The sequence below is a fragment of the Pan paniscus genome, chromosome 2 (genome assembly GCF_029289425.2).
Source record: "Pan paniscus chromosome 2, NHGRI_mPanPan1-v2.0_pri, whole genome shotgun sequence".
Classification (NCBI taxonomy): domain Eukaryota; kingdom Metazoa; phylum Chordata; class Mammalia; order Primates; family Hominidae; genus Pan; species Pan paniscus.
The window spans coordinates 58,715,493-58,741,418 of record NC_085926.1 but is presented as its reverse complement, the minus strand read 5'-3'; the positions used below and the strand labels follow the sequence as shown (position 1 = coordinate 58,741,418).

The following is a 25,926-nucleotide window of genomic DNA, read 5'->3' as shown; positions in this document are numbered from 1 at the left end:
GTGAAGACTTAGTGAAGTTTTGCTGGGAACTGGGATGCCAGGTGAGCCAGTCTCCAGACCTCAATAGTGGCAGCAGTGGGCTGACCATGCCTGTATTTGGGCCCCAGGGCAGCATACACTGCATCCTGTGTTAGTGGGTCCAGGCAGGCCAATTCTTGGGCCTCTAAGTGGCTTACTTGGGTGCCAGAAATAGCAGCAAGGGATCAGGTTGGTGTGTGGGTTCTCAAGTTCCTGGGCAGTGACTGTGGCATAAGTGATGGTAGTAGCAGTGGTAGAACAACTCTCTGGGACCCAAGTGGTCCACACTGGTGTTGGCAGTAGCTGCAAGGGGTTGAGCAGGAGTCAGTCCCCATATCTGCAGGTGGCATGCAGGTGGGTGCCAGCTGTTGTGGTAGCAGCAGGTAGAGAAGGCCCCACCTCACACCCGAAGAGGAGTACCCAGTTTCCTCTAGTGATGGACTGGGCTGGGTGATTCCCAGCCCCCTAGACAGTGTGCTCAGGTACCTGGGGTTGTAAAGCCAGGCTGGGAAGATCTGCCCTCAGGCCTTCCACAGTGATGCATGCAGGCACTTGACTGTGGTAGACAAGGACGAAGTGATCTTCAGGCCACTGGCAAAATGCGCAGGTGGGGGTGGCTGTAGCTGCACTTTGGTCCTTCTACTGAGCAGGCTGGGGTTGCTTTCTCTGGAAGCAGCCATTAGGATGGCAGCTGGAAAACCTGTAGCAGTAGCAGTCCAGGTCGTGAGCAGTGGAATTTGTCCTTGGGACACATGAAAATGCACAGCCACACCTCTGCTGGAGGCAGGATATGGGATTACTACCTGTGGCTTCCACCTCAGCCCCAGTGGCAGAGTAGGACACAGTTCAGTGAGGGTAACACTCTCAAAATGGCACCATGCTGCAGCTCCTTAGGACTTGGTGGTTTGTAGGATTGAGCATGAACTGTCTCTCTGCAGCATGCCTTCACGCAGTCTCCAGACAGCGCCTTGTCTTAGCCTTGAGGCCGGCCCTCAAGGGTCAACGGGCTCTACTGTGGCTAGGATTATAGGAGAGGAGTCTGTGGCAGGATTATGGACCAGTGGGGGCCTCCCACTTACTTTTTCCCCACATTAGGAAGCCACTCCAGACTCCTAGAACAAGATAATATTTAAGTCTGTCCTGTAGAAATGTAGAGATTCTAAAGGACCTCCTGAGAAATATCGTAACTTCATCAGTTTTTCTTAGCCTTTATTTTTCTGTTGGGAAAATATATTCAATAGATATCATTCACTTGTGCATACTTTGATTGACATGAGTGAGGACCCTATTAGTTACAAGTCACACATTTATAGGCTGCTGTGGAACCCAAATATCTGAAACAGGTCTCAGTCAATTTAGGAAGTTTATTTTGCCAAAGTTAGTGATGCACGCCTGTGACACAGCCTCAGGAGGTCCTGACAACGTGTGCCCAAGGTGGTTGTGGCACAACTTGGTTTTATACATTTTAAGGAGACTTCAGACATCAATCAATACATGTAAGATGTACATTGGTTGCATCCAAAAAGGGAAGACAACAGAAAGCGGGGGGGGGGCTTCCAGGTCATAGGTAGGTAAGAGACAAATGGTTGCATTCTTTTGAGTTTCTGGCTAACCTTTCCAAAGGAAGCAATTAGATATGCATTTATCTCAGTGAACAGAGGAATGACTTTGAGTTCTGTCTGTTCTTTATCCACAAGGAAATTATTTGTGAGGGAGATAAGTAGCTATATATTTTTTTAATCTTAGTAGCTCTCTTTCTTAGGAATAGAATGGGAGGCAGGTTTGCCCTAAGCAGTTCTGAGCTTGGCTCTTCCCTTTGGCTTAGTGATCTGGGGGTCCGAAGATTTATTTTCCTTTCACACTCCCACAGTGGAAGAGTCCAGAGGTTGATCTGCAGGCAAGATTGAATCCCAGACCTCAAATGGTGAAGGGACTGTCTCTTCATCTCTTTACTGTTCTTTCTGTTGCCTTTTTTCTAACCAGGCCTCTACATAGTTCCTGTTTGCATAAGGGAGGAAAAATAATTTTTTCCCTCAATCCTCATAAGTTCTTAGTTGGAATGAACCCTTGTAACATAAAACAGATTAGCAAGAAAAAAACAGTTAATTAACATGTATATTTTTAAATATGTATGTAATACATACGCGATACCTGGGAAATGAGTAGTTCTCAAAGAAGTGGCTTTGAATTCTAGCTTATATATTATCTTCAACAAAGAACAGTAAATTTTGAAAGAAGTGACAAGATAAAGGAAAAGGATTTAAGTCTCTAAGGGCAGCAATTTGTAGGAAGGCAAATAAATGGCAGATAAAGGCCAGTAAGTAAAGCTTGTTCATGTCGATTCCTCTGGTGCCATCTTCAGGCCCATAAGGGTCTCACATTGTCTTCAGTGGTTAACCTTTGTCCTCCCTGGTAGAAGAGGGACCAAGATACCTTTTATCTTTATAAATCTATGTCCTACTTTTAGGCAAATAGAGGACAGAGAGTTTTCCTGCATCTGTGTCTTCATAACTGTCTTTAGCTCAACAATCTCTGTGCTAAAAAGGCATGTTTGGGAGTGGCATATTCTGGCCTCCCACAGCATTATGCTCACTGCTTATAAACCCAGCAAAATTCCAAGAGTGGACTGTTGCTCAGCTTGGGTCTCATGCTCACCCCCATATTGGGAGTTAAGGGAGGCTTAGCCCCTCAAACCACATGAAATGAGTTGCCCATAGGAAAGAAGTGCTAAGTTCTCAGAAAAGGGAGAGGAAGGCTGGGCAAAGTGGCTCAGGCCTGTAATCCCAGCATTTTGGGAGGCCGAGGCAGGCAGATCACCTGAAGTCGGGAGTTCAAGAGCCTGACCAACATGGAGAAACCCCGTCTCTACTAAAAATACAAAATTAGCCAGGCATGGTGGTGCATGCCTGTAATCCCAGCTACTTAGGAGGCTGAGGCAGGAGAATTGCTTGAACCCGGGAGGTGGAGGTTGTGGTGAGACGAGATCACGCCACTGCACTCCAGCCTGGGCAACAAGAACAAAACTCCATCTCAAAAAAAAAAAGAAAAAGAAAAAGAAAAGGGAGAGGAAAAGTATGTTAGACTGACCAAAATTATAGTTGCCATAATATATAACCAGCAGAAAGGCTTTCACAGTTCATAAGTATTTATTGAGTGACTACTATATACCGTGTTTACCCTTCTCTTTCTACTTCCCTTCCACTTCCCTTTAAGAAAACATATGTGAATATGAATAGGATTAAGATCAACTTGAATTCTTTCCCGTTTATTTTTAGGTGAATTATTTACATATTTTCATAATGAAACTATTTGTGGTAGTTAGTTAGCAAATAAATACTTGCTAACTAATGTGTTGCAATCACACTAGTGTGAAAGGAAATTATCTTGAGCCCCCAAAATCGCTAAGGAAAATTCAAGCTGAAAACTTCTCAGGGCAAACCTGCCTCTCATTCTATTCAAAGTGATCCCTCTGCTCACTGAAATAGATGCATATTCTGATTGTCTACTTTGGAAAAGCTTATCAGAAACTCAAAAGAAGGCAAGCATTTGTCTCTCACCTACCTGTGACCTGAAAGCCCCCTCCTTGCTTCTAGTTGTCCTCGCCTTTCTGGACAGAACCAATGTATGTCTTACTCATATTGATTGATGTCTCATGTCTCCTTAAAATGTATGAAACCAAGCTGTGCACCGACCACCTTGGACACACGTCGTCAGGACTTCCTGAGGCTGCGTCATGGGTGCACATCCTCAACCTTGGCAAAATAAACCTTCTAAGTTAACTGAGACCTGTCTCAGATTGTCTGGGTTTACAATAGTTAGCAAGTATTTATTTGTGCTTTTACTAAATTTTAAGAACAAAAAGAGAATGGATCTTTACCCTCAAAAGATTGAGAATTGCTGTTTTAACAGATAAAACTCCAGACAGCGTTTGGCCACACAAAATATAGCTATCACTTTATAGCTAAAACTGTGATTTTTAAGAGTGAGAAACACACCATTAATAAACCAATCTTGTATTAGATATTTTGACATTTAAATTGACTTTATGCAAATAAAATAAGCAGATTTAATTTTCTGATTTGCTCATCATACAGTATATAGATGCACTTCACATTCACATCTTAAAAATCTAATAAGGACATTTCATCTCTTTATGCCTGGCGTGTCTTTTCCTGATGAATTCCATCACCAACTAGGATGACACTAAACTGAGAAGTCTCACATCACATTCTTGTGCTTCTATTTTATTGTGTGATCTTTCCAGGTAGCTGATTTTTTGTGTGTGCCTTTATGGAAGCATTCTGAAGTTACTAACCATTTCTACAACTTAAATAAAATGTATTTTTCTTACAAGGGAATATCAAGGGGAAGAATTGAAATGTTCACGCCTACGGTCCTCATCATAAGAAATAAAGTGTAAAAGAATTTTCACTTTATCCTGACCTGACTTTGAATATTTAGGGAAAATGCTCAATTTGTAGCTCTAGCTAGTGGCACTACAATGTCACACTTTACTGTTTAACATTCAGCTTTGTTAATCAAGAAAACCATAGATTGGTTCTTTGCATGTTGATTAAATTGATTACAGCTGTAGGCCTTGATAGCATTTTTTTTCAAGTGTCTGTAATTAATCAGACAATGCTTGATTAGTTTTTTCTGTTTTAAGCAGATAAACTGACTTCCTTGAGAATTTTCACCCCTGAAATGATTCCCCTCCAATGAAAGCTAAAAGATAAGTGAGTCACTGTATAGTTTTCCATGAGGTTTAGACCTTTTATCCTCCAGCAACTAAAAAAAAAAAAAAAAAATTGAAAGGAAAATTAAAACATAATATTAAACTTTTCACAAACTCATGTAAATATATCTCCTAAAATGGAAAAAGTCTATGAGTTTCCTCTGAGATTTTAGCTAGACTGCCCCTCTATTGTAGAGCATCTTCTAGCTTTGCCATTGTAACATTCTTTGTCAAGTTATATCATTGAATAGACAGACCCGACATTGCAGATATCAGCCCAGGAACCATTATTTTTAATAAATCAGGATCTTGAATGATGTATTTTTAAAAATTAAATTAAAAAGTTAGCACCTACTTGTTTTAGTCGTATCTATAGCATTAGATAAAGTAACTGTTATTTATGCAAATGAAAACTTGACAATTTCCAGGAACATGAGCAATATTTGTAAAGACCCAAAATGTTTAGCTTTCATCGTTGGAGTTTACTTTTTTAAAAATTTATTTATTTTTGAGACCAGGTCTCATTCTGTCACCCAAGCTGGAGTGCAGTGGCACAATCATACCTCACTATAGCCTCGACCCTCCAGGCTCAAGCAGTCCTCCCACTTCAGCCCCCCAAGTAGCCCAAGCAGCTGGGACTACTTTTTTTTTCTTTTTTTTTTTTTCTTTTTTTTGGTAGAGATGAGGTCTCACTATATTGCCCATGCTGGTCTTGAACTCCGGGGCATAAGTGATCCCCCAGCCTCGGCCTCCCAAAGTGCTGGGATTACAGGCATGAGCCACTGCACCTGGCCAGATTCATATTTTTAATGGTGAAAACTGCTAGGATCAATTTAGACCATGCAAGTTAGTATGAGGAAGAAAACCCACTTCACTCTCTCCTTCTTAGTTGGTCGAGGGACCACTCTAACACCTATGTTTCATAAGCATTTGTCACCTAAAATACTTTATAAAGATATTTTGAAGCTGTATTTCAGAAGGGTTTTCTTATAGATCTCATCAAATTAGAAGCTCCTAAAAGAGAGAGACTGCTTTAAAAAAAAAAAAAAGGAGTAAAAAAAATTCAACCAGCGTAGAAAAGTAGAAAGTAAAAAATAAGTCTTACTCCTCCCATGCCCAACCCTACATTTCTACTGCCAGATGTGATTATGGTTAACAGTTTCTTGGGCATTCTTCAGAAATTTTCTATGCATATATTAGAAAATACATTGTTATGCATATATTTTTTCTATATAAAAAGGATAAGACTATACTGTTCTACAACTTTTTTAAATTTTTTGGATTTGTACAGATAGATTGACAACATTCTACTTTGGCTGCTGGATATTATTTCATTGTTTGGGTGTACCATAATTTATTCAGCCAGTTCCCTGGTAATGGACATTTATCTAGGTGGTTTCCAGCTCTTTGTTACTGTAGACAGTGCTGTAATAAACATCTTCATTTGCATATATTTATGAGGTAGGGCAAGTATGTGTTTACAGTTAATTTCTAGCAGTGGAATTACTTGGTCAAAAGGTAATTTTGAAAGATATTACCAAACTGTTCACCAATTTACACTCTGGCAGTATATGCTGCTAGTGTCCCATCTCCTTAATTTTACCCTATTTTATCAAATGTTAGAACTTTTGCCAAGCTACTATGTATCAATAGTGTATCATTATTTTAATTTGTATTTCTATAATTATATACAAGCCCAAGCATTTTTCTGTATTTTGGGGACATTTATATTTCTTTTCTTTTGACCTGCACATTCACATATGTGCCTACTTTTCTGGGACCATGCCTTGTATTTGTTCAGTATCCTTACATATCCAACACAGTGTTGGGCACAAAGACACTCAATAACTATTTATGAGACACATAAAAATAATCTAAAATATTCCTTATTAGAGTGTAAGACCCTTGAGGCAAACTGCCATCACTTAAGATCCTTGCTCTCACAGAATGACAAAAACAAGAAACAAAATTTCTCTGGAAATTTCTGTACATTGTGAAGGGGAGGAAAGACTTTCTCTGCCTTCTTAGTTTCTGTTGCTGGGGTCCATGAGTCAAACTAACAAAAGAAAAATTAACAGGAGAAAAGCATGCAAATTTTACTTGATGTTAATATTTTAATTTTTACATGTGCATGGAAGCCTTCATAGAAAAGAAATTAAGACTCAAAGAAGGGCTAGACCCAGAAGACTATATACCATTATAACGATGAGAGATAAGTTGTGGAGATGTGACAAGACAACAGGAAATGGGGTTTGGGCTAGGGGCAGTAAATTGTGGGGATGTGATTAAGAAATGTATGGGGAAAACTAATGGAAGACAGGGATTGTTTTAGTAAGATTCGTTCGTAGAGATTGATCTCAGTGTTACCTCCCCATCTCTGGTGATAAGAATGTTCTCCTCTCCTGGTACAGGAAGAATGTCCTTCTCAGGGGAAATTTATGCCCTGTTTTTAGGGACAAAGTAGAAGGTCAGAGAGCTCTTCTTGCATCTACTGTTTCCCAATGGTCTTTAGCTCAAACTCAATATGCTAATATGGCATATTTGGGGGTAGCTTGTTCCGATCCCCTTATAACGTTATTTTGACACACTGGGAAATGGATATTGTTAACGGGAAGGCTCTATGTTTCTTTTTTGTTTGTTTTTGTTTTTTGCTTGTTTTTTTTGTTTTTTATTATACTTTAAGTTCTGGGTTACATGTGCAGAATATGCAGGTTTGTTACATAGGTATACACGTGCCATGGTGGTTTGCTGCAGCCATCAACCCATCACCTACATTAGGTATTTCTCCTAATGTTATCCCTCCCCTAGTCCCCCACCCCTCAACAGGCCCCAGTGTGTGATGTTCCCCTCCCTGTGTCCATGTGTTCTCATTATTCAACTCCCACTTATGAGTGAGAACACGTAGTGTTTGGTTTTGTGATCTTGTGATAGTTTGCTGAGAATGACGGTTTCCAGCTTCATTCATGTCCCTGCAAAGGACATGAACTCATGCTTTTTTATGGCTGCATAGTATTCCATGGTGTATATGTGCCACATTTTCTTAATCCAGTCTATCATTGATGGACATTTGGGTTGGTTCCAAGTCTTTGCTATTGTGAATAGTGCCACAATAAACATACGTGTGCATGTGTCTTTATCGCAGAATGATTTCAAACACCTATGTACTAAATTCCCACAATAACACTATTCTATTTTGCCTAAATTACACAAAAACGAGCACCTAACTGACCTTCCTGGTCCCTATCTTATTCTCCACTAATTCAATCTCCCACCACTGCCACTGTGAGCTTTCTCAAATGCAAATCCAAGATTCTTCTATCTTAAAATCCTTCAGTAGGTCCCCAGCGCCTTCATAATAAGGTAAGAACTCCTTAGTTTGCCATCTAAGCATCCTCCTTCTTCAACAACTGACTACAGTTGCTGGGAGTACCCCAAGGTCTCTCTCACACCTTTCTACTGTACTTCATGCTGTTCCTTCTAGAATATTCTTCCATCTCTTCACTATCTGGCTGCCTCATTCTCATCCTTCAGGAATAACCCTTTCATGACTTTTGCTAGAAAGCCTTCCCTGAACTATTCTCCTGACTATAAGAGGTTCCTTGGGCTTACCTCTATCTAACACTTACTTCACTCTCTTATAAATATCGGTCTAGTGACCTGTTCCCAGTAGACCAAATTCCTCAAAGGCGGGAACCATGTCTTACTCCTCAGTACCCTGCATAAAGTCTGCAACAGCACAGGGGCTCGATAAACATCTACTAAGTGTAAAATTATAAAGCAACTATGATGATAACAGTCTATAGAAGGAAAGGAAAGGGTCACCTTTCTTTCATATTATCTCAAGTAGATGGGATATTACTGTTCACGTATTCTTGAGTTCAATGCCTGATGTCTGGATTTGTGCCTCCAGAGTTGAATTATCTACATATGTATTAGTTCAGTGTCTAGAAAATAGTCCCAAGATGCTTTGTCATTAATATTTTTTAACCTGGGGGAAAGTACTGGCATACAGGAAAGATAGAAAGATATTTTGCAGAGAACATATAAAGTATATTTAATAGAGTATAGAGAAGATGGTGCTTGTGGTTTCTTAGAGCACTGAGCACTTGTGGGAAACTGGATCCTCTCTGTTTTGTGGATTTATCTAATAAAGACATAGGCAGGAGAGGTGATTTTGTAGAAACCAGAAGAAAGAGTATGATTTTCCATTTGTATGAGTGTTTATTGCATACCTCCATATAAACCTGGATTGATGTGAGATGAAAACACAGTAGTATTTGTTTATGCATCGTGTTTCCCGCCTTTTGCTATGGTAGAGATGTGATCCTATTCCAGATGTCACGATAATGTAAACATCCTCTGGGAGCACTTTTAGGAGGGGAGACATGTCTGGCAAGCGTAATTCTCATGTCATTCTCAACTAGCTGCCTTTTCAGCTCCTGTTATTCCTCCCGCCACTCTCAGAGCATGCTCTCCTGACCTTCTCCTTACAAGTTCTTCCTCAGAGAACTCATCCATTTTCCCATCTTTTTGCTCTCATCTATATGTCTTTCTCTTTTAGCCCTGGCCCTCCTGAGAGCATTCATTCAGCAAACATTTATTGAGAATTCAATATGTGAAGAAGTCAGACATGATCGCCAGACACGACTCAGTCACACAAATGGGCAGGTCATTACACACTGAGATGACTGATCTGTAGTAACCATGGAATCTTTCCGGACATCTTCTCTCAGCCCTGCTATATCCACCCTTCATGCTGCTCTCTGTCCAGAGAGGCTGATAGACATAAACTACATCAATGGACTTCCTTGTCCTCTGGCTTCTGATGGCACTCAGCCAATGAAGATCAGAGAAGGAGGAAGAAGGAAGTCAGGGGTGCTCTTCCCCATCTCCCTCCCTGTAGGACTAACTCGGGCTTACTACAAAATTCAGCCCAGGGTCACAGCTCCTATCAAGGAGGCCCTCTCTCCACACCTTTTGCTTTCTGGGTCTGGCCACTGCCCCTTCCTTTTCCCTTAAGGTCTAAGGGTGACAACAGCCCTGGTATTCATACGGTCCCATTTGGATCCCCTGCCTGTTCTTACCTTTTTATAAGCCCTCCCTCAAATTCTCCCCAGTTCATCCTAATGTGAGTATGCCAAGTGTTTCCTGCTGGGATATTGACTGGGAGAACTTCTGGTAGACTTAGAACTCAAGCAAGGCTCCTCTAAAGTAACATTTGAGCTGAAAGCTGAAGACTGAGGATAAAGAAAGTCAACTAGGCCATTGTAAGAAGAGAGACTATGGATGTGGCTTTCATGTGAAGCCTGAGGGGAGTGTGGTGGTGACTGTAAGGGAAAGATACAAAAAATGCTGGGGCAATAGAACCAGGCTAGTCAAGGCTTTAAGCCAATGTGGTAATTTGGGATTTTACCATAAAAACAAATTTTGAAAAGCTTACTCTGGTTTGGATTATATAGAGTCCAGATTGGCTAGAGGAAGAGCACAGGAGCGGTGCTAGAAACATAGACTAGGATAATGGCAATGGGTTTGGAGACACATATTCAAGAGCAAAGTCTAAGACTTAGTAAGGTATCCCTAAATATTTCCAGCATATCGCCACATGGAGAAACTTTCAAGACCTCAGATTCCCGCTCGTGCTAAACCAAGCACTTCCATCATCCCAAACTGGTTTCCTCTTCCCAGTTTTCCAATTAATTCAGTGGTGCCAATGCTGTTTCATTCCCCTAGAATCCAGATTTTAAACTTCCTCATTCTCTCTTCAGACTGGCTTCCTCCATGTGACAGGAAATGGGATCACCAGTGGCATCTGAATTTCACTTTGTTTGGCTCCCATCTTCGTTGTGAGAATCCCTCTTTTTCAGATCCAGTTTGAGAAGTTCCAGGGAAGCACAGCAGCTGGCCCTTATTAGGTTGGGTGTCCACCTCTGGACCAATCTGCTCCAGAAAGCCATGTGCTTAGAGGCGGCTATTCCAAGGAGAAGGGGGAGGAGGGAGTCTTGAACAGTCCCTTAGCTCTCTCCTACTGTATCTTGAAAAAAGATTAGAATTATTCCTTAGCCATAAGGGGTAAGGGTAGGAGAAACGCATACAAGTAAAAGGAAAACAGATTTTACCTCAACATGAGGAAAAACTGTTGAACAGCCAAAACTACTTGAAGATGAAATGTGATATTTGAAAGCAGTAGGTAGACAGTTTCTGATGGTAATCAAGCATAGATTAGATAACCACTTGGTGGGAATGTTGTGGAAGGGTTTCAGAACATCGATGGGGGTTATTCTTCAATATTAAGAATCTGGTTAGAGACTTCTGAGGAAAACAAACAAAAATTAAACAACAGCATCTTAATACTTATTCAAGTCCAGAGATATATGAAAGAGGGCATGGTGGCCCACACCTGTAATCCCAACACTTTGGGAGGCTGAGGTGGGAGAATCGCTTGAAGCTAGGAGTTAGAGTCCAGGCTGGGAAACATAGCAAGACCCTGTCTCTATAGAAAGTTTTAAACATAGGAAAAAAAGAGATATGCAAAAGAGTTCCCAACTTATATTTTAAGATCCCTTCTTGAAGTGGGAGATGAATTCTCTGAAGAAATGCTATTGAGAGCACTTTCTATATGTTTTAGTTTTTTAAAAAAGGAACACAAATTTTCTTAGTTTTTTTAAGCTAGTAAATATGTTTCTGAATAAACATTCTGCTTCCTGAGGTAGAAAATTAAATTTTTCTTTCTTGGCTATAAAGAAGCAGGTGTGTGTCCCTGACCTGTGTGTGTATATTGAATACATGGTAAGGAAACAAAAGCATGCTTTTAGCAAGGGGAGAAAGAGCAAGATGAAAGAAGAATGTAGAGTGGGTTACAACAGCAGCATTATTTATTGTTATGGAGACTTTCAGCATGAAGTACCACTCAGTATTCTTGGCTAAGAAAGAGACTGTTTCAATAGTCATACATTTGGCAAATATTGAGGGAGCAGCTACTGTGTGCCAGGAACTCTGCTAGGAGCTAGAGTCTAATGGGGGTGTGACATTCATCAAATGATCAAACAAATGAGGTTGTAATTATGAGCTGAGACGAGAGCTCTTAACGAGAAGATCACAGTTGCTCTAAAAGAAGGAGTGAAAGGAGCTCGACTAGATTGAAGAGGGGATGTCAGCGAAGATTTCCCAAGAGTGTGATGCTTTAGCCAAAATACAAAGGCTGGGTATGAATTCACCAGGCCAAGGGACAGTAGAAAGAGGGGAGGAAAGCATGGTCTAGACAAGGGGGCACAGCCTGGGCAAAGGCCCAGTGATGGTAGGGAGCATGGCACACTCTAGGAACAGAGAAGACCAGCATGCCCAGAGCATAGGGAGTGTGATGGAAGATTGTACCACATGAGGTTGGAAAAATACATAGACACTAGTCTATGGAAAGCCTCAAAGGCTAAGGTAATGGTTCTGGTCTTTCTCCTGAGGATGATGGCTTCCCAATGACACTGGGAAGACACTTTGAAACAAGAGATGGACATATTATCAAGTAATTTTGGCTATAGTGTGAAGAACAGAGGAGAAATGAAGCCAGGATGAGTGAATAGGAGGGGATCAGGTAAGAGCTTTTGCTACAGATGACACAAGCCAAGATAGTTGCTTAGACCTTGGTGGTGGAAGGGGAGATGGTGAGAAAGGTAGATTCAAAGCTATTTAGGAGAAAAATCGGCAGGAATTTTCATAAGAACCTCAAGCATTGTCTACTTCACAGTTCCTTTCACTAAGGCATGGGTCATTGAACTATAGCCTGTAGGGCCAAATCCTACCCACTGCCTGTTTTTGTAAATAAGGCTTTATTAGAATCCAGCCATGCCCATTCATAAACCTATTGTTTATGCCTGTTTTTGCAGTACAACAGCAGAGTTAAACAGTTGTGACAGAGACCTTTATGGCTCATAAAACTAACACATTTTCTATCTGGCCCTTTACAGAAAAACTTTGCAAAGCATGGATTTTTCACTACTTGAAATACCATTTCCATGATATCCCATGATGCATAAGTTCTTTATTTGGAGCCCAGAGGTTCACATATGGGCTTTAGACTATCTCTCACCTCCTGAAATTGGAAGTAAAATTTGGTATTTATGTATATATTTTTGGGAAACAGTTTTCACCAGCTTTTAATAAGAATCTATGAATTGTCCCCAAAAATGAGCTATCTCCTAGTCCTCTCCCCAGTCTGTTCTCTGGCCATAAAAGATTTTTAAAATCTAAATTTCTTTCAGTGAATAAGAAATGTACACTGATACTAAATGATAAATATCATTAAGTATGGATAGACATTGCTGCAAATTGTTAAATTCCTAATATAAGATCCCAGTGAAAATGACCCAGAGCTTTATGATAGTAGGTAGCTCAGTGCTGTAATTGAAAGATATATAATAATTATTGCCATGTTTTAGATTTCTGAAATAATGACTACGCCAAATAATTACTTAAATGTATACAAGATTGTAGATAGCTCTTTTGCAAGTAAATTCCTTCACAGGAACAAATGGATGGGTACAGCTCATGTTTTGTGTTTTTGTTTGTTTGTTTTTTTTTTGGTGTTTTTTTTTTTTTTTTTTTTGGCTAGAATGTGTTCTTCATCAGACCATGACTCTTTAAGTGTAGGAACCAAGAATAATTTATCCTGAAATCCCCACACAGCCTGGCACACAGCAGTTCAGTAAATGCTTACTGTATACATAAAGAGATGATTAAGCTAATTTGCTCTTATATAATGTTATGTGTATATGTGTGTGCGTGTGTGTGTGTGTAGATGTACATATGTGTGTATACACATACAGTATACTTATAGGAAGCACATTAATAAATGTATATAAAATTGTCTCGTAAACACAATCTTGTTTTTAGCCAAAGGAACTGAAACCATAGTCTATCTTAACTGAGGACATTGTCTTCAGTTCTAAAGGTATCTGATTCAGCCCTACTCAGGCAATGTCCACTGTCTAGCAAGCAGGTTGAATGAAAACAATGTGGTATTCCTTTACGGCCAAGATTTTAGTATTAAATCAATCTGTTCATTATAAAAATTCACAAGATAGTATTTATTCTTCATCTGTTCAATATTTTTATTTGTGTATTTAATACGAATCCATGGTCTTGACTCTTGAATACAGCACCTCTTCTTGCAGAGTACTCAATATGTGCAGGTGTGCCTAGGAGCCCTCTCCCTCCAGTTTCAAGAGGAGGGTAAGGGTGGGAGACATACCTGAGTCCTCAAGAGGAAGGAGGAAGAGGAGGCTCCTTCCTGCATGTGCTCAGAGAGCAGGCCTGACTGAAAGGATGTTTATCTACCCAAGGAAATGGAGGCTTTTCATTACAGGGAGATAGAGTCAGTCCATGGCATAAAAGGATTATACTCGGGTGGAGCCAAGATGGCCGAACAGCTCCAGTCTACAGCTCCAGTCTACAGCTCCCAGCGTGAGCGATGCAGAAGACGGGTGATTTCTGCATTTCCAACTGAGGTACCGGGTTCATCTCACTGGGGAGTATCGGACAGTGGGTGCAGTACACCGACCATGAGCTGAAGCAGGGTGAGGCATCACCTCACCCAGGAAGCACAAGGGGTCAGGGAATTCCCTTTCCTAGTCAAAGAAAGGGGTGACATACAGCACCTGGAAGATCAGGTCACTCCCACCCTAATACTGCGCTTTTCCAACAGTCTTAGCAAACGGCACACCAGGAGATTATATCCCACGCATGGCTCAGAGGATCCTACACCAACGGAGCCTCGCTCATTGCTAGCACAGCAGTCTGAGATCAAACTACAAGGTGGCAGCGAGGCTGGAGGAAGGGCGCCCTCCATTGCTGAGGCTTGAGTAGGTAAACAAAGCAGCTGGGAAGCTCAAACTGGGTGGAGCCCACTGCAGCTCACGGAGGCTTGCCTGCCTCTGTAGACTCCACCTCTGGGGGCAGGGCATAGCCAAACAAAAGGCTGCAGAAACCTCTGGAGACTTAAATGTCCCTGTCTGACAGCTTTGAAGAGAGTAGTGGTTCTCCCAGCATGCAGCTTGAGATCTGAGAACCAACAAACTGCCTCCTCAAGTGGGTCCCTGACCCCTGAGTAGCCTAACTGGGAGGAACCCCCCAGTAGGGGCAGACTGACACCTCACACGGCCAGGTACGCCTCTGAGACAAAACTTCCAGAGGAACTATCAGGCAGCAACACTTGCTGTTCACCAATATCCACTGTTCTGCAGCCTCCGCTGCTGATACCCAGGCAAACAGGGTCTGGAGTGCACCCCCAGCAAACTCCAACAGACCTGCAGCTGAGGGTCCTGACTGTTAGAAGGAAAACTAACAAACAGAAAGGACATCCACACCAAAACCTCATCTGTACATCACCATCATCAAAGACCAAAGGTAGATAAAACCACAAAGATGGGGAAAAAACAGAGCAGAAAAACTGGAAACTCTAAAAATCAGAGTGCTTCTCCTCCTCTAAAGGAATGCAGCTTCTCACCAGCAATGGAACAAAGCTGGACGGAGAATGACTTTGACGAGTTGAGAGAAGAAGGCTTCAGACAATCAAACTACTCTGAGCTAAAGGAGGAAGTTCAAACCCATGGCAAAGAAGTTAAAAACCTTGAAAAAAAATTAGATGAATGGCTAACTAGAATAACCAATGCAGAGAAGTCCTTAAAGGACCTGATGGAGCTGAAAACCAAGGCACAAGAACTACGTGATGAATGCACAAGCCTCAGTAGCCGATTCGATCAACTGGAAGAAAGGGTATCAGTGATGGAAGATCAAATGAATGAAATGAAGCGAGAAGAGAAGTTTAGAGAAAAAAGAATAAACAGAAATGAAGAAAGCCTCCAAGAAATATGGGACTATGTGAAAAGACCAAATCTACGTTTGATTGGTGTACCTGAAAGTGACGGGGAGAATGGAACCAAGTTGGAAAACACTCTGCAGGATATTATCCAGGAGAACTTCCCCAATCTAGCAAGGCAGGCCAACATTCAGATTCAGGAAATACAGAGACACCACAAAGATACTCCTCAAGAAGAGCAACTCCAAGACACATAATTGTCAGATTCACCAAAGTTGAAATGAAGGAAAAAATGTTAAGGGCAGCCAGAGAGAAAGGTCAGGTTACCCACAAAGGGAAGCCCATCAGACTAACAGCTGATTTATCAGCAGAAACTCTACAAGGCAGAAGAGAGTAGGGGCCAATATTCAACATTCTTAAAGAAAAGAATTTTCAACCCAGAATTTCATATCCAGCCAAACTAAGCTTCATAAGTGAAGGATAAATAAAATCCTTTACAGACAAGCAAATGCTGAGAGATTTTCTCACCACCAGGTCTGCCCTAAAAGAGCTCCTGAAGGAAGCACTAAACATGGAAAGGAACAACCGGTACCAGCCACTGCAAAAACATGACAAATTGTAAAGACCATCGAGGCTGCTAGGAAGAAACTGCATCAACTAACGAGCAAAATAATCAGCTAACATCATAATGACAGGATCAAATTCACACATAACAATATGAACCGTAAATGTAAATGGGCTAAATGCTCCAATTAAAAGACACAGACTGGCAAATTGGATAAAGAGTCAAGACCCATCAGTGTGCTGTATTCAGGAAACCCATCTCACGTGCAGAGACACACATAGGCTCAAAATAAAGGGATGGAGGAAGATCTACCAAGCAAATGGAAAACAAGAAAAGGCAGGGGTTGCAATCCTCATCCCTGATAAAACAGACTTTAAACCAACAAAGATCAAAAGAGACAAAGAAGGCCATTACATAATGGTAAAGGGATCAATTCAATAAGAAGAGCTAACTATCCTAAATATATATGCACCCAATACAGGAGCACCCAGATTCATAAAGCAAGTCCTTAGAGACCTACAAAGAGACTTAGACTCCCACACATTAATAATGGGAGACCTTAACACCCCACTGTCAACATTAGACAGATCCATGAGACAGAAAGTTAACAAGGATATCCAGGAATTGAACTCAGCTCTGCACCAAGCAGACCTAATAGACATCTACAGAACTCTCCATCCCAAATCAACAGAATATACATTCTTTTCAGCACCACACCACACCTATTCCAAAATTGACCACATAGTTGGAAGTAAAGCACTCCTCAGCAAATGTAAAAGAACAGAAATTATAACAAACTATCTCTCAGACCACAGTGCAATCAAACTAGAACTCACTATTAAGAAACTCACTCAAAACTGCTCAACTACATGGAAACTGAAAAACCTGCTCCTGAATGACTACTGGGTACATAACAACATGAAGGCAGGAATAAAGATGTTCTTTGAAACCAAAGAGAACAAAGACACAACATACCAGAATCTCTGGGACACATTCAAAGCAGTGTGTAGAGGGAAATTTATAGCACTAAATGCCAACAAGAGAAAGCAAGAAAGATCTAAAATTGACACCCTAACATCACAATTAAAAGAACTAGAGAAGCAAGAGCAAACACATTCAAAAGCTAGCAGAAGGCGAGAAATAACGAAGATCAGAGCAGAACTGAAGGAAATAGAGACACAAAAAACCCTTCAAAAAAATCAATGAATCCAGGAGCTGGTTTTTTGAGAAGATCAACAAAATTGATAGACCACTAGCAAGACTAATAAAGAAGAAAAGAGAGAAGAATCAAATAGGTGCAATAAAAAATGATAAAGGGGATATCACCACCGATCCCACAGAAATACAAACTACCATCAGAGAATACTATAAACACCTCTACGCAAATAAACTAGAAAATCTAGAAGAAATGGATAAATTCCTGGACACATACACCCTCCCAAGACTAAACCAGGAAGAAGTTGAATCTCTGAATAGACCAATGACAGGCTCTGAAATTGAGGCAATAATTAGTAGCTTACCAACCAAAAAAAGTCCAGAACCAGATGGATTCACAGCCGAATTGTACCAGAGGTACAAGGAGGAGCTGCTACCATTCCTTCTGAAACTATTCCAATCAATAGAAAAAGAGGGAATCCTCCCTAACTCATTTTATGAGGCCAGCATCATCCTGATACCAAAGCCTGGCAGAGACACAACAAAAAAAGAGAATTTTAGACCAATATCCCTGATGAACATCAATGCAAAAATCCTCAATAAAATACTGGCAAACCAAATCCAGCAACACATCAAAAAGCTTATCCACCATGATCAAGTGGGCTTCATCCCTGGGATGCAAGGCTGGTTCAACATACACAAATAAATAAATGTAATTCAGCATGTAAACAGAACCAACGACAAAAACCACATGATTATCTCAATAGATGCAGAAAAAGCCTTTGACAAAATTCAACAGCCCTTCATGCTAAAAACTCTCAATAAATTAGGTATTGATGGGATGTATCTCAAAATAATAAGAGCTATTTATGACAATCCCACAGCCAATATCATACTGAATGGGCAAAAACTGGAAGCATTCCCTTTGAAAACTGGCACAAGACAGGGATGCCCTCTCTCACCACTCCTATTCAACATAGCGTTGGAAGTTCTGGCCAGGGCAATCAGGCAGGAGAAGGAAATAAAGGGTATTCAATGAGGAAAAGAGGAAGTCAAATTGTCCCTGTTTGCAGATGACATGATTGTATATCTAGAAAACCCCATCGTCTCAGCCCAAAATCTCCTTAAGCTCATAGGCAACTTCAGCAAAGTCTCAGGATACAAAATCAATGTGCAAAAATCACAAGCATTCTTATACACCAATAACAGACAATCAGAGAGCCAAATCATGAGTGAACTCCCATTCACAATTGCTTCAAAGAGAAGAAAATACCTAGGAATCCAACTTACAAGGGATGTGAAGGACCTCTTCAAGGAGAACTACAAACCACTGCTCAACAAAACAAAAGAGGATACAAAGAAATAGAAGAACATTGCATGCTCATGGGTAGGAAGAATCAGTATGTGAAAATGGCCATACTGCCCAAGGTAATTTATAGATTCAATGCCATCCCCATCAAGCTACCAATGACTTTCTTCACAGAATTGGAAAGAACTACTTTAAAGTTCATATGAAACCAAAAAGGAGCCCGCATTGCCAAGTCAATCCTAAGACAAAAGAACAAAGCTGGAGGCATCATGCTACCTGACTTCAAACTATACTACAAGGCTACAGTAAGCAAAACAGCTTGGTACTGGTACCAAAACAGAGATATTGACTAATGGAACAGAACAGAGCCCTCAGAAATAATGCCGCATATCTACAACCATCTGATCTTTGACAAACCTGAGAAAAACAAGCAATGGGGAAAGGATTCCCTATTTAATAAATGGTGCTGGGAAAACTGGCTAGCCATATGTAGAAAGCTGAAATTGGATCCCTTCCTTACACCTTATACAAAAATTAATTCAAGATGGATTAAAGACTTAAATGTTAGACCTAAAACCGTAAAAACCCAAGAAGAAAACCTAGGCAATACCATTCAGGACATAGGCATGGGCAAGGACTTCATGTCTAAAACACCAAAATCAGTGGCAACAAAAGCCAAAATTGACAAATGGGATCTAATTAAACTTAAAGAGCTTCTGCACAGCCAAAGAAACTTCCATCAGAGTGAACAGGCAACCTACAGAATGGGAGAAAATTTTTGCAATCTACTCATCTGACAAAGGGCTAATATCCAGAATCTACAATGAACTCAAACAAATTTACAAGAAAAAAACAACCCCATCAACAAGTGGGTGAAGGATATGAACAGACACTTCTCAAAAGAAGACATTTATGCAGCCAAAAGACACCTGAAAAAATGCTCACCATCACTGACCATCAGAGAAATGCAAATCAAAACCACAATGAGATACCATCTCACACCAGTTAGAATGGTGATCATTAAAAAGTCAGGAAACAGCAGGTGCTGGAGAGGATGTGGAGAAATAGGAACACTTTTACACTGTTGCTGGGACTGTAAACTAGTTCAACCATTGTGGAAGTCAGTGTGGCGATTCCTCAGTGATCTAGGACTAGAAATACCATTTGACCCAGCCATCCCATTACTGGGTATATACCCAAAGGAGTATAAATTATGCTGCTATAAAGACACATGCCCATGTATGTTTATTGCAGCACTATTCACAATAGCAAAGACTTGGAACCAACCCAAATGTCCAACAATGATAGACTGGATTAAGAAAATGTGGCACATATACACCATGGAATACTATGCAGCCATAAAAAAGGATGAGTTCATGTCCTTTGTAGGGACATGGATGAAGCTGGAAACTATCATTCTCAGCAAACTATCTCAAGGACAAAAAACCAAACAGCGCATGTTCTCCCTCATTGGTGGGAATTGAACAATGAGAACACACGGACACAGGAAGGGAAACATCACACACTGGGGCCTGTTGTGGGGTGGGGGGAAGGGGGAGGGATAGCATTAGGAGATATACCTAATGCTAAATTACGAGTTAATGGGTGCAGCACACCAACATGGCACATGTATACATATGTAACAAACCTGCACGTTGTGCACATGTACCCTAAAACTTAAAGTATAATAAATAAATAAATAAATAAATAAATAAGGATTATAGTCAGAGCTGAGGAAACCAACCAGAGTATCAAGTCCAAGGGGCAAGTATGGAAATGGTGGAACAACAAGCAGGAATAGATTCTGAAGCACAGGTGTCTGGGTAAGAAGCCGACCCACGAAATGGTTCAGAACTAAAGCTAAGACTGGCATGTGGTGAAGGAGCCTCAGCTAGAACTCTCCATTCCTTGAATGTTTGCTGCTTATGTAGGGGAAATCATGGAGGTTTAAAGGAGTTGATCAAGGATCAAGACAATGGGCCAGCATTAAATATCACATATAAAAATGTAAACATGTAAGATACAGATGCTGGACTGCACATTTCTGCTTAAAAATAAAATTATTTAACATACATAAAGTAAAATAAAAAACAAAACAAACAAACAAAATGCCACCAGAGTGGGGAAATTGTATAACTTGGAGCATCATTTCTCAAGGTGTGTTCTGTGGTCCCAAAAGATGGAACAGTTCTAGATACATAAATTTGGGCAATGCTGCATACTCCAGCCTCCTCTTGGGATACTCACAGTGTTTTCAAAGCTCTGAAAAGTCCTGCAAGAAAAGTCCTGCAAGAAAAGTCCTGGTTGATTTTGTTTAGCCCAAAGTTTTTTATATTTTAGTTAAAATAGAAACCTTTCTTTTTACATTATACTTTGTAAATGCCTACTTAGTAAAAAGCTAAACAAATGAGTTAGTTGCTTTGATTAAAAATTTCTTAATTGTATAAAATCTTCTAAATCTGTGTTAAAATAACATTATTTGTCAAAATAACTCTATAGTTATTTTAAAGAGGTAAAATTAGATATACCTTATACCAAAACAAACTCACACCATATACCAGAATAAACTAAAAATGGACCAGAAATCTAATTGTGAAAAATGAATCCATTTAAGTAAATGGAAGAAAACATGGGTGAATTTCTACAGAACTTGGTTGTAGGGAAAGGCTTTATAAAAATGACCCAAAATACAGAGACAATTTTTTTTAAATGGCTGATACCTTTGACTACATAAAAATAAAACCTTTTGTATGGCACAAAGAAAAACCACCATAAACAAAGACAAACTATAAAGTGAGGGAAAGAAAAATCTGATAGAAGAAAGGGCAAAAGATGTGAACAATCATATATATGGCACATGCATATAAATGTGTGTGTGTGTGTGTGTATGTATGTACACATGTGTATTACATAAATGCCCTTAAATATATGAAAATACTGTCAACTCCACGTATAATGAGAACAAATTCAAATCAAGCCTGCTTTAAAGTATCAGTTCTCACCTCTCAGATCAGAAAGCATTAAAATATTCACAACATATTCCTCTAAAGTTGCTCTCGGGAAATCAGCATTCTCATACATTGCTGGTGAGAATGAAGACAGGTACAACCCTTGTGAAGAGAATTTGCCAATATCTAACAAAGACAAGTATACATTTACCTTTTGTTCCAGGAATCCCACTTTTAGAAATTTCCCTTTTCAGGATTTACCTCTAAGTATACAAAAATAGACATACCCAAGGTTATTCATTTAAGTGTTCATTGCAATCATTGCAAAACACTGAAAACATGCTCAACCATAGAAGAGGGTGAAATGAATGATAGTACCTCCATAGGGTAACGTATTATGCTGCTGTAAAAAAAGGGTGAGGAAGCTCTCCATGAACTGGTATGGAATGATTTCCAGGATAAATTATAAGCTGAAAAGATAAAAGTACAAAGGAGTATTATAATATGCTACCTTTTGCATAAGAAAGGGAATAAAAAACAGACATGTATCTCTTCAGTTTTTGCAAAATGAAACACAGAAAGGCAACACCAGAACTAATGAAATTTATTACCTCTAGAGGTGAGGGTAGGAATAGAGTAGAAGTTATGAGGGGATGGGAACAAACAGGAAGAGATAGGAGGATGTGACTCTTACCCCAAATGTGCCCTTCTGTAGTTTTGACTTTTGATTGTTAATGTTGTATGTAATCCACAACAACAACAAAAGTAATAAAAATCAACAAGAAAGGAGAAAAAAGCCTAAAATGTAACACAAAAGGAAGCAGATGACTTTCATTGTATTTCGAATGACTAATATACTCACATTGAAAATGCGGAAAAAAAGAACCCAAGTCAGTTTTGAATATGGTATTTTAACCAAAGAAGAAAAATATCTGTAAGCAAATTGAGAACTTGAGACAGTAGGTTTAGGGTAAGTGTTTCTTGTTTGTTTTGCTTGGGAATTCTGAAGCTATTTTCGGTAACTTCCATAATTCAGGAAGTAAGTAAATATCTTGAGGATACTGAGGGCCAGTTTCCTCACTGTCAGAAGGGGGTTACAAATACAGAAAGAAGAAAGATGAGAATGAACCTGTGGTATTGGATTAGTATTGGAGGAACCAATGTGAGTGCACAGTTACAGAGGTCAGGGATCATCAGATGTTTTCAGTAAAGGAGCAGATAATAAATTACTTAACTCTGCCATTGTAGCACAAAAGCAGCCATAGACAAAATGTAAACAAATGAGCATGGCTGTATTCCCATACATTTTTATTTATGGACACTGAATTTCGAATTTTATATAATTTTCATCTGTCATGAAACATTATTTTAATTTTTTTAACCATTTAAAAATGTAAAAACCATTCTTAGTTTGCAAGCTAGACACAGACAGGCAGTGGGCCAGACTTGGCCCATGGGCCATAGTTTGCTGATTCCTGTTTAGATAGATATATAGGTAGGTCAGTAGATACATAGATTAAGAGATAGAGAGCAAATATGATAAAATGTTAAAGGTGGGGAAACTGGGTGAAGGATATACAGTAGTTCTTTATACTCTTCTTGCAACTTTTCTATAAATCTAAAATTTTTTTAATCACAAAAAGAAGAGCCCTGTATTTTTCATAGCTACTGCTGAAAAGGAAAAACATTGATCAAATTATTGACCTAAGAAGTGAGTGTCTTACATTTCGTAACATTCACTCAACTCCCACCTACACTTTCCCCACTGGGGTAGCTCCTAGTGTGATTATATAGTTTCTGATTTGTAGCTGGGGGTGTCATGATGTGATAACATTATTTTCTCCTGTTCATCCTTGTTTTTCATCACCCTTATTGAGTAATGAGGTCACTGCGCTGGTAATTTGTATATGACCTTGTAATTTCCTATAGTGCAGGAATTTTTTGGTCTGCTATAATTAAGTAGCCTAAATAAACAGTGCTTATCAGAAAATGCCCCATTAGCTTGGAAGTCTGTGACAAATCCTTTCTGATGCCCTTAATGTGTTATTATGAAATTCAATTACACAGCATGTTCACCTTGCTTATTTCACCAGCCATAATCTAGTGATAGCTATGGTGAGCAGTGACTGAAAGTATCATAAAATATTATAAGTAGGAATTAGGTAATTTTGACATTAATATGCTTTTTATGCTGGAAAAGCAAATAGTTTGTAAGGAAAATCTCTGTTGTATAGACTGTTAATCATTCTACCATCCTTTACCGGTTTAGTTCCAACAAAATCCATTTCTACCTTGGTTTATTTATCATTGTAGGTAAGTCCACACCATGATCTTCATTGATAATGAAGATGATAGTGGTCAAAGCTGAAATTTATTGAGTGCTAATTCTGTACCCATATTCACACCAAATGTTTTTCTTCCATTTGTTTCTGTTTAATCCTAACACTCAACTCTTTTGTTATTATCTCCTTTTCACACATGAATCTTAGCAATGCTAAGTGACGTGGCCAAGTTCTTACTGTAGGAAGCACGTAGCTGGAATTGGCCTGCAGAGCCAGTGCTCTTAGGTGTTGTCTAGAACTGTCTCCCATTGTAGATTAATACCGTAGGAAGTACAGAAATTTAGAAAGAAATTATTTAGTTATAAAGACATACTTCTATTGAGAAGAATAAGGTAAATGATAAAGGGCACTAATAGCAGTGCAAGAAATAGAATTCACATTGGAAAATCTTTTACGTCCTCCTGCCTGCTCCTTACCACTAATGAAGCTCAGTGGTAAGTTTAGAGATGAGAAGGGCTTAAAGTAGAACATGCAGTGACTCAAGCCTTCTGGATGTCACCAGCTTGAATTGTACCCCCCAGGTATCTACGAGAGGAAGCAAGAGACTGGGGAAGAGTGCAGTAGGAAGGAAAGTAAAGAGATGGGGAAAGCCCTCACTCCCCCTTCCTTTGCCTTCACTGCTCAAAAGCCCCGAGTTAAGAGAGACTGACTCCCACCACTGCTGGGGTACATGGCAGCTCCAAGACTGACTTCAGTTCTGAGTCACCTTGTGGAGTGCGACCATCCATGACATGTGGCATGTGACTTTGTCACGCTTTCTTACCCAAAGCTCATAAGGAGCTTCATCTCAGCTACATTTCCTCTGAGTTACTGAAATAATTTCTTATGTGAAAAGGACTCTGCTGTAATTTAATAACAACAACAATAAACTTTTGAGAGGAATATTCATTTAGTTGAAGTATTTCTCAAACTGGCTAGTTAAGTGATTGACTCCATATTAACCAATTTACAAAACTGGATATTGATATCTGGACATCTATCTTTCTGAAATATGAAGGAGGAAAAAAAGTGTTTCTTTGTGGAAGCCCCAGGGAATTGAAAATCCATGGGAAACCTAAAATCTATATATGGAATTCCAGACATGCTCATTCACTTTGTTTTCTTTTTAGGGACTGGTTAAATATGTTGAGCCCACCAATCGTTCCTCCCAGTCAACAGCCAGCTGAGCAGCGTCCAGATTCCTCTGAAAGTTTGAGTGTTCAAGGTGGGACTATGAAAAACGATATGCATAAGAAAATAAAAATAATTTACTATAAATAGAATCCATCACTTTGAGATGCCACTGTTTTTATTAAATGTTGATCACTTAGTCTTACACACCCTAAATGAGGTAACCTGAGCCTCATTTTTTAGAATAATGGGTTCTTTACAACTAAAAAGAAGATGAGAGAAACTACCCTTGTTCTTCTAAAGGTTAATACCAGGGCAAAATATAGTTTAAGGTATAAGAATATGGTTTGGATGTCAAATTGACCTTCATCTGAATTTCAGCACTACCAATTCCCACTGTGTGGCCTTTATGAATTTTGATTACTACATCTATAAAATAACACGAATAATAGTTAGTGCCTCCCCGATTATTCCTTGTGAAGATTCAATGAGGTGCTGTATATGAAGCACCTAGAATAGTGCCTACCAAATACCAGCTGTTGGCATTATTATACAGCAGACACGATATTTCAACATCACTCAGATACCTGTTTCCATGAATGCAAAGATACAACCTTTGCATTAAAGCAGAAGTTGTCACGTAGCTACAATAGGTATTAGTAAGATAAAAATCAGAAGGAACCAGGAATGAAAATTTGCCAGGTGTTCGTTTGGTTGGCGTGAGCCATAAAGATGAACCATTAGTTTCTGGTTGTGAGCAGGGAACTTGACTGTCAGGTGTGCGTGGTAGAGGAACATAAGAGAATCTCTGGTGAAAACTGAGGAGTTGAGATGGCAGAGGCATGGGGTAATCTCAAGTGCATAATTGGAGTAACAAATAACCTCAGAGTGGGACTCTCTCAGACAGTTTTCTGGGTTGAATTTTGAAGATAGAAAT

At 39.7% G+C, this 25,926-nt stretch overlaps 1 protein-coding gene across 12 annotated transcripts in view; it reads left to right on the top strand.

The window, feature by feature from the left end:
* CFAP20DC (CFAP20 domain containing) overlaps nucleotides 1-25,926 on the top strand; it is a 327,011-nt gene that overhangs the window by 264,729 nt on the left and 36,356 nt on the right. For 9 of the 12 annotated variants that reach the window (XR_008624756.1, XR_008624757.2, XR_008624755.1 and 6 more), the window contains one exon: nucleotides 24,989-25,083. The exons of the other annotated variants lie outside the window; for them this stretch is intronic. Coding sequence is in view for 6 of the 9 variants with exons in the window: in XM_063602785.1 (XP_063458855.1) it covers nucleotides 24,989-25,083 (95 nt within the window). In the remaining 3 variants the exon portion in view is untranslated. The remainder of the gene's footprint in view (nucleotides 1-24,988; nucleotides 25,084-25,926) is intronic. 12 annotated transcript variants of the gene reach the window in all.